This window comes from Venturia canescens, chromosome 5 (assembly GCF_019457755.1).
Source record: "Venturia canescens isolate UGA chromosome 5, ASM1945775v1, whole genome shotgun sequence".
In the NCBI taxonomy this organism is placed as follows: Eukaryota; Metazoa; Arthropoda; class Insecta; order Hymenoptera; family Ichneumonidae; genus Venturia; species Venturia canescens.
In genome coordinates, this window is record NC_057425.1 from 3762501 (window position 1) to 3779990 (window position 17490).

General features: G+C 43.2%; 1 protein-coding gene across 1 annotated transcript in view; it reads right to left on the bottom strand.

Moving 5' to 3' along the window:
• Positions 1–17490, bottom strand: part of LOC122410870 (blood vessel epicardial substance-like) — a 46398-nt gene that overhangs the window by 1658 nt on the left and 27250 nt on the right. The window contains exons 2-5 of the mRNA XM_043419320.1: positions 5380–5727; positions 4079–4476; positions 3274–3695; positions 2637–2905 (exon numbers count right to left, since the gene is read on the bottom strand). Of these exons, the coding sequence (XP_043275255.1) occupies positions 2637–2905; positions 3274–3695; positions 4079–4476; positions 5380–5712 (1422 nt within the window). The 5' untranslated portion in view covers positions 5713–5727. The remainder of the gene's footprint in view (positions 1–2636; positions 2906–3273; positions 3696–4078; positions 4477–5379; positions 5728–17490) is intronic.

The following is a 17490-nucleotide window of genomic DNA, read 5'->3' on the forward strand; positions in this document are numbered from 1 at the left end:
TAATGTATAAATAAACGGGAAGAAGGCAGACGAAACAGATTCGAATCATTTTTTTCTACAATCTCAATTCAAAGCTCATGGAAATTGCACTTTAATGAATTTCTACTGCGTCGCGATCTTAATTAATACCTGCGTGAATCGAAACAAATTTTCGTACAAATATGAAGGAAAGCTGTGGGCACTGTGTCCGGATTCACTTAAAACATTGGCATGTTAATCCAATTAACAGAGATTTCTTCGCGCAGTTTTAGAAACATTGATCAATATTGTGAGCGAGTATTTCATTGGAGGGATCGAGATTCCAAATAACTGATGAAAATGAAGTCGAAATAGCAGGCTCCGTTGAGCGATGAGATTATTTCGGGCTGTTCGGTGAACGAATACATGTGTTCGCTGTTCGTTAGCTGTACGATTATTGGCTTTTTTCTCCCCTCCAATTTCTTTCGCGGATCCTCGATGCGAGCTCACTGAATAATAAATATTAAATAATCTTCTGACAGAGCAGATCCTTTTGCTTGATCCAGAAGATCGCGAATGCGCGTTTGCGCTCTGTTGATCAGTGCATTTTCGTGTGCGAAACTCTTCGAGGCTGGATCGCGAAGCTGCAAAAGTTCAGGGACACGTTGCAACTGTTCGAGTGGCGACGAATTGAGGCAGTGAAATAAGAAGGAACCTTGTTGTAAACTTTGTCGAATCTACGATTATTTTTCTCGAACTTTTGAAGACAAAAAGGTTCATGAATGAGATCAGACTGCTTTCTGTTTCTTGTTCCAGCTCCGAAGGAAATTGGCAGGAAAACGTTGAAATTTCATCCAACGTGAGTTTCGTTATGAAATGGAAAATGATACCCGGTATCGACACAAAATTTTTCGTCGTACGCGAAGAAAGCGTCGAGTCCAAAGTCCAAAGTTTCGCTGGCAAATGTAGCATGTAGGGCAGATCTTAGCGGGATGAAGATAAAGATCAGGGAAAGAGATAAGCCAAAGGGAAGAGTTTAATATTTTGGCAAAAAGCTTTCCTTAGCGCCTCGTACATTGTTTTTTTTGTGCCAGCAGAAAAAGAACCCCTGGAGAGGCTCCTCGAGAAGGTGAGGAAACGCTTGAGGGCAAGCGTGGAGCGGGGGAATACGAGATAAACGCAGAACTCGACTGGAGTTGTCGTCGTTGCCGTGTGAGACTCGGCTGGAGGTTTCTCGTGTGACAGCCTTTCGCGTCTAGGGTCGAGGGTCTCTGTTATAGGGCGCCGACCCTTCTTTGTGACAAGCATTCTCTGTTCTTGCGTTATTCCTCGAGGGAAATCCCAACTGAAAAGTCTACCGGTTGGCAGAACAAAGTAAAGTCTGCGCAGTCATTGGCATATTCGTTTATCTGAAGCTTCCAGCCCTCCTTTTTACGAGCCAATCACTGAATCGTGGGATTTTTTCCAGCTGGCTGCCGATGACTGTATCACTTTAAACGGCGATAAGAACGGCGCCCGGGACACACTGCCACGTTTTGCCTTTGAACATCGCGAGCAGTCAAACTGTAGTCGAACTCCCTTCGAACAAAAACCGTTCTCTATCTCCTCGCGAACCTTCGTCCTTCCTTCTCCTGCTTTTCATATTACATTTAACTTTGTTACAAAAGAGTTGAATCCTCTTTGCAGTCCCGCCAATCGTCATCAGCAAACGTTGCTCTTTGATACGCATAACAAAGCTGCAAAGCAAGCTGCAGAACGTTTGGAACTCGGGAACGATGAACCGTCGATCGTGCTTTTAGTCCTGACAGACAATGCCCTACTTCATTAACAATGAACCATTCCCGAGATCCCAATTCTATTGTACTTCATTTTATTGATATACTAAAAGGCACGTTCCTTGTCTACCTTCAGATGTACGAATTCATGATTGCAAAATTTTTCGTCGTTCTGCCAGAAACTTATTCATTTTTCATTAAAAACAGCGCTCCATTTAACATCGGCGAACTACAAATAATTACGCGGCGATTTAATTACTTTTCTATCAACAAAGTATTTCCCGTGCAAAGTTCCTTGCAAATACTGTGTTGACATTTTTTTCCCCACAGTTGCTTCAATCCCTCTACCAGGAAAGTCTCCTCAAATTTTTTCAAAATTATCGTGTCCGCTGACTCAGATTGGCAGCCTATACTGGGACTCATTTTCAGCCAAACAGTTCTGGAGGTTCCGGATTTTATGAGAATAAAGTTTGTGAAAAGAAAGTGCTTGATAAATAATAATATTCCGGCGCCTCATTGGTTTTCGTTCAAATGTTATTCAAGTCAGAATCGTTATTTCTTTCTGCAATTGAACTCGTTTTGAATAATCGAAATGATGATTCTTTGATTTCCATAGATTTGTTTCATATTCGAAGGGAATACGTCAACTCGTATTTTGAGGGTCGTTTTAGACTGTCGATCACAGCCGCCGGCTGTCCAGAAGTGCGAAGTCCTTTTTACGAATGTCTGAGAGCACGGTCGTCAATGAGCTTCACATTATTGTCCTGTGCGTCTGTGTCTAACGTCATGTTGACGCCATCAAATGTGGCGACGTATCGAAACTATTTTTAGAATTGTACTAAATGAAAAAAAAGGGTAAATTAGTTATTGTGCGAAGTCGCCTCTATCGGTTAATTGACTCACCTCTCTTGTAGTCTTTTTCGAGCGTTTTCGTTCGAGTTTGGGCGTTTGTGAGAGAAGTGTGTAGTCACCTCCCGTGCCACCGGCACTTCTCTGTCTTGTGAGGGGCGTATGAGTGGCAGTAGGTGCACGCGGTGGCGGCGAAAACGTGACACCCTGCGGTAGTAGGGTGTAACCGAGATTCTGCGACTGCACGAACGGCGAGTTCGCCGGAAAGTGATTAGCAACCACTGGAGCCCAGTACTGGTGTGAGTGCCTCGCGGGTGAACTTCCTGAATTGGCAATCAGACCGACACCAGTGTAAACGTATCAAAACCGTCTCGAGGTAAGATATTTATGGTAATTGCTTAAACACGGCTTTTCACGAGTATCCAGCTGGTCTGGATCGGTTTACAGGATGACGTTTGGAAATAAAAATTGATGAAAAATCTTCGGTCTCATTTCGGTGGATTCAATCGTAAAATGATGCGAAAAAGAGTTTTAGTTTGAAACCAATCAGAGGGACGAGTGACTCGATATAATGCTTGAGAGTTTCGACCTTACTTTTTCGCTTTCCAAAACGTTTATCCCGAAAACTCGAGCAGGAATAATGTTTGTTGGATGATAGTGAGCGATGATAGTGAGAATGAATTTAGCTTACTGTCACTGCGCGGATTGCTGTGCCTCCTCTGCTGTTTCCACGTCGCAGATCTGACTCGCCCGGCAGTTTCTGTGTTGACAGCATCGACGCTGAGACTCCTGGCGACTCCTTTGTAGGGGTTAGACTCAGCGTTCTCGGTGGCTGCGGCAACGCCGGCGAGTTGTTCGTTGAGTGCGTAGAGCTTGGACGTGATGTCCTTGCCGATGAGGGTATTAAGTACAATTTTTAAGAGGGGCCTGTGCCTCAGTACCCTCATGAGTTTCATCCTCGTCCAGCAAATATAAGTACTCGATTCCTCGGCGCGTATCGTCACTTGGAAGACGTCGTCGAGATTCTCGTGGGTGGCTTCCCACTCCGGCGAATCGACAAATTGATAAGCCCTTACGTAGTGTAGATGCGTGCCGTCGCACGTTACTTTCAGTCTGCACGGAGCAGGATAACCAGAAAAAATCGTCGTGTTACAATTCGCTCGAATAAACTTGTCGCTCATTTTCTTGTTCAAGTTATACTGCGAGGGGGGGTTCGAGCGATGCCAAACAAGCTCTATTTTGAGAGGACGAATGTCGAAATAAATCTCTCTATTTATTCGGAGTTGATTGGGAAATATCAATCAAACGAGTTATCGATCGCTGGGGCAATCGTTAATTAAAAATCTCCACGAAATATCGCGGAGGTACGATCTAATGAAAAAAGCTAAACGAGCAGCGATGATGAAAGCGTAATTGGTGAAAAAATGACGCTGAATTACGGCAATTATATTGGCTCGGTCATGGGGGAATTTTAAAGTAAAATTAATCGGACTAACTTGCCACGCAGTAGTATGGACAACCTCTCGTCAGCCGGTGTGACGCCCTCAGTCGCGTAGGTTTGTCCAGGATCGAGCTTCAGTATCCTCGCTTCCTTGGCAAGCTCCTGGAAGTGTTTTTTGCTGACCCGGTAAGGCTTGAACAGCTTCAAATAGAGTTCCGCCAGTTCGGGGCTGAGGGCCGGAGGCAGAAAACGGCAGGCTAGTATCAACGAGTGTATCCCGTTCAGCAAACCCAGTGCGAGACACCACAGCATTGCATCCAGCGCACAGATCGTTATGCCGGCCCAAAGTGCAGCAAGCATGAACCCCGCTGTGAGAAAAGTTCGTAGAGCGAGTACCGAGGCCTTGAATGACCTTGGCACGAGAAAGGCGGCGGCGAAGAAGAGATTGGCTGCCTGAGCGGAGAGGGAAAAAGGGTGATCGGGAGAAAAAAATGAGAAAATACTTTTCAGTCAAACCGAAAAATTATCTAACGATTTGGATCGAATTAAGGTAGTTTATGCACGAAACGATTTTCTTAAGAAAGCCTTGAAATTTACACAGAGTGCAAATGGGTAGTCGACTCACACGCATATCAAATTTTCAAGGGTTCGTCTTATTGCTTGCTGAGACAAACGTGTTTAAATATAAAGGAAAATTCACAGGATTAAACGAACTGTGCGTAAAAAATCGTTTATCTTTCCATATTACGAATGAACGCTTCCTACGAAGTTTATGAAAAAGTGCACAATAACAATGAAGTATATAATGAAGATCTGGAAAAAAATTCGAGACGATGTACTAGGAACAAAGACATATTACGTTGAAGATTGAACGAAATTGGTAATGAGCATTCCACATTTGCTTATTTCGGCATTTTGTTTATTCTTGGTTTGGCCCATTCCTGTCACAGCCTTCTGTCTTTTTATGAATACTTTTTTCTCGATCCATTTCCCTTTGCGCTCTCTAATGCGATTTTTAACATAAAAAACTACACTATTTACGCCAGGGACGAATGAAATTTCGGGTTCAATCTGTGATGGATCCCCGATTAATTAATGGCTTGTAATTCCATTCGCGAAAAGATAAGTTGAAATTTACAATTTCGAATTAATAACTCTGACATTAATTTGGAGTGATTATTTCTTTAATCAGGGAGTAAAAATCTACCCAATTTAGGTACCCATAAAATACGATCCTTCGGGCATGATCTACCTTAATTATTTTTCGAATCTTGAAAAAACTGAAAAGTTATCCGAGGCTCCAAGCGTTGAGCGCGTTTCTTTTAGTGATTAGCGCAAGCTTTACGAGATTATCACCTGGAAGAGCTTGTGCTGAGCAGATTCCCACTCGTCGCAGTAGCCACCTGGCGGCAGTACCGTTGCGTTCAGTCTCTCGGTTACGTTGCTTGTCTCAGTACCATTCCATACGTCGACCCAAAGCTCCGTGTAATTCAGTTCGTCAAGGGAGTAACCACCGAGATTCACGAGACCGCTGTAGTTGAAATTGTAGTAACCATCCGTGGGATACGTAACCGTGGCTGATGTAGCATCAAATGGCGTCGATCCTGTGCTTGTGAGGAGGCTACTTGCGGACGTGGGAACGTCGGTCGTATTTGCCATTTTTCGTCGTTGGCGCGTGGTACGGGCCATCACCTGCTTCTTCGCCTAGTTCGTAAAACAATGAAAGCAAAATTATGCCCGTTAGAAGCGAATCCTTCCACATATTCTTCACTTCATCTTAGTTTCATCCCGCTGAATTTCCATTTCAGTAAAAACATTTGGAAATTGCGATATTCAAGTTTTTGAAGTACCGAAAAGTCTCGCAGGCAATGCGATCGTAAATGTACCGTTTTCTGAGTTGTAACCGTTTGCGGACCCTTTGAGTGCTCATCATTTTTATCGCTTCGTACTAAATGCTGTTTGTTTTTAATCTTTGGCTATAAATTCATTCCGACTCGAATACTTCGCAGTTTTTAATGGCGCAAAGGACACTGAGCGATAATAAAAAAATTCAGTTCCAGGTCAAGTACTCTGAAAGGAAAAATATATTGTTGAATTTTCTATCGAAAGTTATGACGAAATTGATCAATCACTGCAACGTGTATTGAAATCCTACAACAGCATCGCCTTTAAAGGCTTCCCTTCGGGATTCTCGGAGGCGTATGCAAATTGGAAATTTTTCGCAACCAGCACGAACTTCGCATCAGCCTCTATCATCTCGAGGAAACTCAGTTCCTCTCTTCGATCCACGCTCCTTTCCTTCGACGAAGCGAAGAGGATCTTTAGTGGGCTTGATTTGCTTAGCGGGAAAAGGGCGGTGGCGCTCGTCCCTTCGAGCACGTTTGGCCAAGTCCGAGAAGACTTTCCGTGCCGTGTTACCAAGCGGAATAAGATAGAAAGCGTTTAATGGTGTCTCAATCAGGACCCATTGTCAAACTCGTCTTGCATTCGCAAGAAACGAGTGACGTTCCCTCGATGCATCTCAGAACGAATAAAGCTCCCGTCATTTTGCTAGAACGGAGTCGCGAGAGTGAATCGAACGTGCCTTCGGTGAAAATGTTTACTTTTATTTTCGAATCAGATTAAATTGAATGAGAGCACTGAAATTTTAACAAACTCGGAAAACCTCTGTCGAAAACAGTAACGTTGATAGCTCGCTCGTATACAAAAATCTCAAACCTTTGTGTATTCCAATCGACTAATTTCGTGATTAGAATATACCGCACTTCAAATCTGGAGAAAGCACTCCGCCGTTTCCTCGTACCTATCCAATGATTGTTCAACGAAACCATGAGAGGATTGCAAACAATATCACAATTGGCGACCTTCCAAAGAGTCTTTTTTTCTGTTCCAAAAATCAAACTCATTTTCTCTGCTGAAACGTGGAACTCTCATGTAAGCCAAACCGTACTTGTTTTCGATAATATTGAATCCAATAAAAAACAGTTTATGTATACGTGAAACGATGAAGCGATATTGGAACGAATAAAATAGAAATTTATTCGAATGGTAAATACGTAGGTCTGAAATTCTTCAAAACAATGCTATTCCTTCCAATAAAATCTTCTGAATACTCGGTATTTGTGCTGGCTATTAATCGCATGTAAAATAGATTCATTTGAAAAATAAAATAAAATTTGCCCCTCCGCTTGAATATCTGGAAAAATTTTCTGCGTAAATTTTTTTTTTATTGTGACAGAAAATGAAATTAATTTAAAAAAAACGAGAACAACTGTTCGACCCGATGAATAGTGAAATATTTTCGTTGGCCTGCTCTTGTCTTTCCAGCTCCGTCCCAGTATTTCCCTTTCTTTGGCTAAACGTATATGTCGAACAGGCAATCTACCATTGCAGGCTCCCGAGTCGATGCTTTTCAGAGTTACTTTTTTGCTGCTCCAACTCTAAGAAAGAAAACTTATCCGCTGCCTCTACCGCCCTTCCCAGGAGAATTTTTCCGATAGTCATCACAACGAGCTCCGCAAGAAAGGCCGACGAGACTGTGTTCATCTGGTCTGCCAATCCGAGACTCGCTCTATTAGGTTCTCCATACACAGGAAACGAGGAAATTATATAATGCAGGCGAGTTTGAATCTGCGACGTATCCGATTCGAAAACACATTTGGACAATTATATTCGAAAGACGATAAAAAATCCGTTTTTTTCTTAAGTGTTTTATTCACCGGACACCCTGTACGTATTGAGGGAAAGTTGATGTAAAAAGTTTCCATCTTCTTGTCTGTGGAAGTTGGTCTCCCCTGTCGAACATCCCAAATGCTATCGATGCTTCAATACTGAGGATAAAATCGATTTTTTTGGTTCTTCTAAAAGTTCTTTTTACGTCTGTACAACGGGAAAGTAGGAAAAATGTATTAGCCATGTAGATGAAGAGGGAGGGCTCTATTAAGGTAGTCGTTACTTTGGGAAAATCGATGTGGAGCTGTGGAAGCTTAACTACTACTCGGTTTCTCTGCTCTCCTTTTTCCCCATTCTGCTTAGCCTCACTCTCGTTCTCTGTAATTTTACTGCGCGATACATGGGCCTTTCCTCCTTCTTGCGAGGCCACCAACGGTATAGATTTGCATGGGAATTAGCTGAGCAATTCCAAATCAACCACACGGTCACCGCGACGACCACCACAGGGGTATTAAGCACGTCAACGTGGAATAAGCACTTCTCCGACGACTTTGCTCTCGAGCTTCGTGCCACAGACTCCAGCAAATCCACACATGACGTCATCCGATAGTGAATACGGAGCTCTCTTCGCTCCCAATTGTAGCTGAGGAAAGGAAGCGCAATGAGGAAGTGGAACTTTTGCGATGAGTTCGGTCACCAGCGACGTTTAAAAAGTCAAAGTTTTTTGTTGCATAAATCTTCTCTGAACGACACACGATTTAATTTGCATAAATCATTTCCCAGAAAGATAATTTTGATAATAAAAAATACCCTCTTGAAATCAATCTCGAAGCCGCTCCTTTCCGGACTTGAAATCGTCGATATCTGCGATGGGGGATTGATTGCTATTTCGTTGGAAAGCGACTCGAGGACGCTATTGTGCTGTTTCATTTTGTCGTCGACTTTCCAGCAACAGGGAGTCTTTTCCTTTCGCATCGACGACGAAAAACAGGCACGATATTGCTCGTAGTGGATGCGAGCTGCTGGAAGAGTTTTGTGCATCCGTCCGCAAAACATCGCAATCTCTACACACACAATAGATAGAGATATAAGTGTGTGTGAACTTTCCATGATCGGCTCAACCACCGGGAAGATAACGTTTCGATTTTCCCTGGGACGTGGTGTACTGCTCCTGTGGAAAAATAAGCTGTTTCGTCGTGCTTTCACGGATTCTTAGCTCATGCGGAATTACAAAATAACAAATCGTAAGCAGTCTATTTGAATTTCAGCTGATCCGGCGCGGTTACGAAATTTCTTGTTTGCACAATCAGTTTACCCAAAAGCCAGCCTTGAACCTCGGCAAAAATGATGAAAAAATTTCAATCTTCTCTGACCCAATAATCCTGAGTGTAAAACCAGGAAAAAGTTTGATGCTCCGAGTTGCCCTTTCGGATAACTTTGAATATGGAGGAAGCAGTGAAAGCGCGATGAACCTGACTGATTAATGAACTTCTCCGCACTTTCAGTATATCGTGGGACGTAAAAAAATTCTCCCATCAGCGCAGCGAAGGTCCTACATTTCTTGCTCCACAAAAACAACAGTCAGTAAACTTTTGCTCTCTTCTTTCTTCTTGCCTGCTCCCGGGCTGTTTTTTCGGCTCCCCAACACCAGACGGGCGTTGTCTACGTACACTGCTGCGAGAACGGCGTGACTGATAGAACGAAGAAGAGACAAACTACCGGAAGTTTATCCTGTATTCTTGTTAACCCTGTTGTTCGCGAAGGGTGTAGCAGCTTCTTCTTTATCCTATCAGGGGCTTTCAAACTTTTTTGCCTCACCCTCCCCCCTGCCCATTCGGCCCTATCTCACGTTTTCTTGCCCCTCAGCTATTCATACACGAATAAACCTTTCAGACTACAAGTAAATATGAGCTGGAGGAAATGAAACTGGGATATTTGTTATTTGAACGCCCTCTTTTCTACAAAAAGTGCTTATGAAGCCTGCCAAATTTCGTTCAAACGACTCCCATGTGAGCTTTTTTACAAAACCTGTTGTTATCGTTATTTTCAATGGAAGAAAATGATGCCGTTAGAACTTTTAATTTAGCTCATTGCCCAGGGTCGTGCCAATCCTTATTTCGCAGGCTCAAGTCGAAACGAATCTCGTAGGATTCGCTGAGATGAGCTGAGAATTTGAAAAATCTTTGATTAACCGAGATTTTTCATCAGGCCAATTTACTCGGGGATATAAAAAAATAAATAATGTTTATTCACGAGATAGAAACTGAGATTTACTAGGGCAGGCATAAAGAAAGTGAGGGGTCTGTGGGGCGCGTATCGGGGTGAATGAAAACGGGGGTAAATCGTTTGGTGGGTTATATTTAAAGTTTGAGCGAGGTCGAGGTACACGGAAAAACGTGAAGGCTCTGCGTGACTCGTGAGCTGCTCGGAAGTCTGCCCGAGAATAAATTCTCGTCGTGGGCTCGCTCCGAGTTGGTTCGATCTAACGAAAGCTTTTTCGAAACTCTGCGAGGCTCGAAGGTCCTTCGGGAGCTTCTTTATTTACACGAACACAAGTCTATCTTTATGGTCCGGAATTTGAGTTGCTTGCTCTCCTGCCTCAGCGTACGAAGCACGTCAGCGAGCAAAATACACTCCCTTAGCCCTAAAGTCCAGCAGCAAGTAGAAACTTTGCGATCTTATCCGCGTGTATCCGACAACGAGGACGGAGCCGAGGAAAGTGAAGGCTGCTTGGCTGCACCCTCCTGGATAAGTGTTCACGGAATAACATTTCGCTTCGAGACTATACAAAGTGTATATCAATCTTTTATCTTTATAGCTTGCATATTATGTGCCAGGGTAACTTCTTTCGTGAGTTTCGCCTCAGATCTAAGCCTCGCGTCGCACGCCGATGCCCTGAATAGAATGAATTCAAAAACGTAGATTGCTCGCATGCTTAAAAAGCTCGATAGTTCATTAAAAAACTCAGACTTTCTCCAAGTTTTTTTCTTCTCCACGGCGCTCGACGCTTCGCTATTCGATCGACGCACAGTCGTCACCGGCAGATCGACCATAAAAATCTGCGCCTCAAATACTACAGCAAGAAAATTAGTTTAAATCTCCTCGCTTCTGGCTATGAAGAAACTGCGAATGGCTCCGCGTCGCGAGCTTACACGTAGCGCGCTCCCCGTAAATCGAGTGAGGTAATAAAATCGCATGGCAAATATTATCGGAAGAAGGAATACAATCGTTATTTCGACGAAAGGATCAGGACAAGAAAGCCACGAATGGGGGACTTACAGAGTGATCTCGTTCCCGTAAAGCCGCTTTACGTCGGAAATCCCTTTCGACTTTCTCGTCACTTTATCGTCGCGAACTGCTTCTCACCAATGTATACAAATACCCCAGTACCTATATTTATATCCGGTAAGAGCCATCAGAACACTGCAAAATGGGAGTCTTGAGGGTTACTACGACGAAGGGTGTCGAAGAAGCGACAGTCGTAAAGCTCCGTGCAAAGGTCTTCTTTCGCGCGAGCGTTTTACATCTCTGCCACTTCCGGTTCGCGTCCTCTCTGTTTATCTTTGTAGCGCATTCCAGTTCCGGCTTCGCGTCTCATCTTTGGACATTCATAAAAGCTTTGATGCCCAGACTCCCCAAAGGTTTCCGGTTGCCGATTTTCACGTTACTTATGGCGACCCAGGCACCATGTTTGTACCAATATAACCATTTTATGAACGTATACACCCTCCCGACACAGGCTCCATGAATAATTGCCCCTGCCCAACGACTATAAGGGACATAAAATTCCTCTGGGAATACGTAATGCGCCAACTTTATTAGCATCATCCTAGAAAATATATGCGAGAGTGAATGTATCGTTGTGCTCGCCTCTCTATCATCACTCCCCCGTATCGCGAGCTCCTTTTTCACAAGCTATTTATTGCCATTTTTTAGTCACTCGGTACACTAGCGCGTATCACTTATTTACGAGATCTCGTTACGTGGAATGATTTTAACGAGGGCGAGGGGCCCGAGTGCTCTAATGAATACAACGAATCATCGATCATTTTATTTTCACTGGTTTATCGGAGCGCGTCGGTCTCTTCGTGGGACTTTCCCGTGTTAAGCAATATTCCAGTTGTCGCTTTTCCGGTGGAAAAATCGAGTTTGGACAAAACTCGAGACTCGTCAGCTCGCGACGTGGGAAGAGATGGGAACGAAATGTCAATGGGGATTTTGAAAAGGCACCGGGGTTCATTTCTTCTTGGGACCCTTGAGCTCTGGTGCGTGTCAGCTCGCGACGTGGGAAGAGATGGGAACGAAATGTCAATGGGGATTTTGAAAAGGCACCGGGCTTCATTTCTTCTTGGGACCCTTGAGCTCTGGTGCGTGGAAAACGGTTCGTTGGTGTCTATAGAAAATGTATAACACTTATTTATTATAATGATAGCTTGAGCCTGAACGAAGGATTCGTAAAGATTTCGATTGAGACAAAAATAGCGACAGTTTTAACAAAAACTTCTTTTTTTGAGCTGCTAAACTTTCCGATTCTTCGTTACAATTTTTTTTCCAACAAAGTGCGAAATTCTTCGTCCCGGCCCTAGCTATTATAACAAATAAGTGATATAAATTTGTCATGGATCGGATTAATATTTTTTTAGTAATCGTGTCCACCGCGAAGGTATTTTTCAAAAAGACGATTCTGAGATAATCACGTTTGAAGATTCAAGTATTGGAGGACCGCGCGCACCGGGCGCTCGCTTGAAATACCCATAGCTACGAATCTAATGCTCCGATCTCTATGAAACTTGGTGTGAATATGCTTCAGACATCGTACTTGAAGAGTATCTAATAAAACAATCCTCGATTTTTCCGCCCATCACAAGTGTAACGCTCCCTTAAAAGTAGGAACGTTTATTTCAGTAGTTGAAAATTTTTGAATGAGATCGACAGTGTACACATAGAGTAAATCAATAATTAGACAAACCTTGGGGAGAGCTGAGGGTGCGTGAGCCCTGGGAATTGTGCTCAAGGCTTAATTAGTAACGCCTACAAAGGTGAGAGGTCGATCGATATAATGACAGGAAATGACGCAGGCGAAAGGCTCGGTTGAAGACAACGATTCGTGAAAATTGGATTCCTCGACTCGACTGCTATTCCTGATTGAAGCCGCATCAGGATGTTCGCTATCATTCGAATTGTCGTGGCCCGCTCTCGTCCCATCGCTTCTTTCCTCTTCGTTTGTTCGAGTCGTTCGACCGAGCTGCTATTAGTCGAACGGAAATGGAGATCCCGGCCAGAATCGCGAGAGGAACGCGCCGGTTATCGCGTCAGTGCGACGCCATTATCGTCTCCAGGAATCTTACGATCATCGGAAATATTGCGGCAGGATCAATTTGGAAGACGATCCCCGCGTTCCTCGGGTTTGGGAATCGTGTCGCATCGGAACGCGCTTTAATTCGAGCAGCTCTATTTTCGCCGTCGGATCGATAAACTTTTCGGCCATTTGTACATTCCGATTAGCGTGAACGAGAAAAACGCATTCCTCTATTGAAATAACACAAAATCCTCACGCGACGATCTCGAGATTCGGGGTCGCATGAATTTCCATATTTAACACGCTGCTGCTGATTGATTTCTGAGATCTGAACCCTTCTGGAGCGATTAAGGCGACCATATTCTCCTTCAAATGAGCCGAACTGGTCTCACGTATCCGCGTGATACGACACCTGATAACGTAATTCGTTTACTTTGCTCGCCTGGCGTGAACGCGCCGAGTATTCCACTTCGTTTCGAGTCCATCTAATTACGACTTTTTATCAAGAGTTCGATCTTAGTGACCTACTAAGATTTTTCAATGCCCTCCGTTCTCAGGTGATGAAGCCGTCACATGCTTCGATTCCATGAGAGAATAAACGATCAAAACTTTTCTTGTTCCGTGTCGTTTTACCGAAGAAAAAATCTCGCAGTATTTTCAGCTTCAGGAATAATAGTTTGAAATTTCCTCGCAGTGCCTCTCTTGAAAAAACAAAACTGCGAGCACGCTCCAACCGGCCCTGCTTGAACTATCCGCTTAATCATTTCAAACGCGATTACTCACCGAACATCATATAACTTCATTTTAATCACATTAACCGAGCTGTCTCCGTCGCTGGGCCGTTCGAATTGCGAATTGAATAAACGATGCAACTGTAATTAGTAAATTACATAATGGCCAGGAAAGTCTTTTCGAGGCAAATCCATTTGACTCTTCCACAGAAATACTCGTGTGTGGAAGGATCGCGCTCGGCTTTCCCGTGCACTGGCAAACCTCGACGATTCTTCGAAGCCTGTGCATGTGTTACCTGCTGGTTGTAAACTAATTTGCATCCATTTGTAAAACGTTAAGTGCAATAAATATTCTCTCGTGCATGGAGACAATCAAGTCATTTTAACGGACGCGAGGATCCGGCGATTCACTCGGGCATTTATCCAAAAAGTAAGCAATTTGTTTCGGCGCATTGTCCAGACTGTGCAATCATCGGCGATTCTTCTTTCGTAGGGAATCTCGGTTCTCATGATCGTGCAGTAGATGGCAATAAATTTTTTCGAGAAAAAAATTCTGTTTATTACGAATTCAGAAACACAAATTTCGAGCGTGCACGGAGAGAATTAAATTCGAAAAATTACCGTCCAGTAAAGATTGTGCGGTGACGAGCTGCAGTTCAACATATTATTATGAGAAAGAAATTGAATTTTTCTGTAAAAAAATAATATTCATTGTTCACAGTAGGAACTTTTATCGCAGTATTTAGTAAATTTTGACGTCACGGTGAATTTTACCGCGCTGCACCGTTAAAATTTCCGTACGAATATTCATGCTAGGACGCGGCTAAACTGGGGACACGGCAGGGGTATCTTGTCGCTACATCGGCCTATTTCCCCACTGTTTTAATGTGCTCAGCCCTTTGTTGAAGCGTGTAAATCACCGTTTCAATGTGCTACGAAATTCGGAAAGGAGTGATCCTAAAATGCACTAAAAATTTTGTAAATATAAATATATGTACAGCAAATTTCACCATCTGCAATATTTACAATCATAAAATTAAAAATTCGGCAAAATATTGAAAATTTTACAGTGCGTTACTGGAGTTAATATTTTTCGTTAACTTGTCCCCGCAGTCAAATATATATCCGGTCAATTTAACAGTGAATTTCACGCTAAATATTACCGTTTAATTCTCTCCGGGTATTTTTGAGTCTTTAACAATAACTACTCGATCAAAATGATACAAAAATACCAGAGAACTGATATCGGTTTTCAATCAACTTCCATAAGTTTCTTAACGGATGGTCGCGCCAGTGCCACGGTAATATCTCGGTTGCAATGAAACGTCAATAAAATCCGTCGGGAGTTTCGATTTGTTTATAAGTGCACGGTTTATAATTTCACTAAAAACTACTATGGTGCTATAGAAGTAGGGTTCTATATCGTAATATTTATTAATTCTTACGAACATGCGTAGTAATTTTTTGTGAAGCGACTCGATGAAAATTGATGTGTGATGTCAAAATAAATACATCGGTACACATGCATACACCGGTATATTATTGTACAATGAAATTCTGTTATTTATCATAGTAAATTTCTAAACACTTTGGCGTATGATCGATGCTTGTGTTCGAGCTCCTCAAATTTGACTATGTTCAACTGTAAATTTCTTAAATTAATTCTACTTGACCCAGTTCATCATCGAGTCAACATAAATTTTACAACGTTCCCTTGGTGAAGTATGTAGGAGAAAATAGCACAGTTTAAACCTTTGCCACAGCAAAATACGCAATTTAAAAATTTTCATTCAGAATTGACTTGGAAATTACAATGTTTTTGGTAAAAGCCTCCAAAATGGGCGATGTAGAACCCCAACACCATATGGCAGCATAGTAATTCTTACTATTATTTTCTCTCCGCGTGGAGACTTGATTTTTGTCGTTTTTCAGAATATTGTTACTTGTTTTCGAGCTCGCACTATCTCAAAAATTCGATTATACCCTAACTCGAGCTCTCAAACGTATGAGAAGATGACAGCGTTCAGCTGAAATGCTCCGTCTTGTTTATCTCACTCTGCTCCCTTCGCTCCGCCGCCCTCTTCGTCGCTCAGTTGTTCTGCCTTCCTCTCTTGGCGTTCTGATCTCCACCGAGCTTTTGGTACGGCTATACGAAAGGGACAAACAGCAGGTTGTCTCTCACGGGACAGGCTGCTTCCCGTGGAGCAAAAGTCAGCATAAAAGTTCCGATTCCATTGGTACGTTTCCAATTCCATCTGGTGTATGTATCCCATCCGCTCTCTCACTCTTCCTCTCTTCGTCGCTGGTGAGTTGCAGACTCCAAACGCAAACCAATCGGCGCTAGAACGATTTATTTACGGGCTGAGAGAAACTTTTCATAAAAGCGCATTGACTCGACTCAGCTTCGTGCTCGAGAAGCTCATTATGCATGTATGAGAAAAATGGCAGGGAGATTGCCTGCTCGGTGGAAGGATCAATGTCGTCAGCTCGGTAGTCGATCAAAAAATGCGACTTAATTACGTTTTTCGGCACAACAAAACGACTATTCACTGGAAACATATCGAGCATAATAATTTCATAAAAAATGTGTGTTATCCAGCTCGTAGTATAAGGGAATTCCTCGGAAGGCAGTTCACTGAGAAACGTCTGACGATGTCTCGTCCAATTACTTTTGTATCTTCGTTATTATTTCCAGGTAATTGTAGAATAGTTGCTCGCTTATTTCTGGACCATTGAGAGCTGATGAATGCGAACATTCACTGGCTCTTCCCAGTACCTTTAAAACAGACGAAAGATTTGTATTTTTTCATTAATCTTTTAAGTTGCTTCCCCAGGCTTTCGGCGAGGCGCTCGTGCTTGGCTGACTTTTTAATGAAATCAGCGGCGTTCACCCAAACAGCACTCCGCAAGATTGCTATAAGTAGCAGCAAATAAGAGCGATTGAGGAAGCCTTTTTATGGCGTTCGTTACGCCGCTCGCAGAGCGGGCTGTATACGTTGCTCCCCTTTCTTCATATTCCCAAACCCCCGGAGTGCGATCAATTCGCGAGCGTTCGATAAATCGAGGGGGAAAGAATTCCTGACCCGTGATACCGTCGGAGTAAATCTGGTTAATGGAAATTCGTTAGGAATTCTCAGAGCCGATGAGAGTCTTCTTTGCGTTCGCGCGGAGAAAAAATCTTATCGAGGAAACAATCGTTTCCACTTGAAGCGTCGATGCTCGGCTCCGCATCGCTGGAAGCCCGCTCTTTCCATACTTTTTTTCCCAAGAGTACGACGCTCTTTTAACAATCTTTTGCAGCAATGTATTTCGGGACTTTTTCAATATGGAATTGATTTCGTTGTCGAGGGACCAGGAAGAGCGACGGAAAACATCGCTTTTGAGACTGCTCCGCACAAAAGTATTGAAAAACATTTTTTTACCAGTGGAATAAGCTTTTCGTATCACTGACAATCCTAACTCGTAGGAATCGTGCCGATCCTTTTTCCCAGAGTCCGTATCGGGTCCGTGGACACTGTCTATAAATCGTTCGCGGTGAAAAGTGCGAGCCGGAGGTCCCGGTGGGCTGCACGTGATAAGCGAATCAATGCACTTCTCACACGGGAATATTTTTATCCATGGAGAAGTACGCACACGCACAGAGACTCGTGCGCGCAAACATTCGCGCTTTTGGCATACGAGAAAAAACGGAATCCCGTTCGTTCGACTATCGCTTGTATTTTTCAAGTCTCGCATTACACTTTGCTTGCCAAAGTATCTTCCATC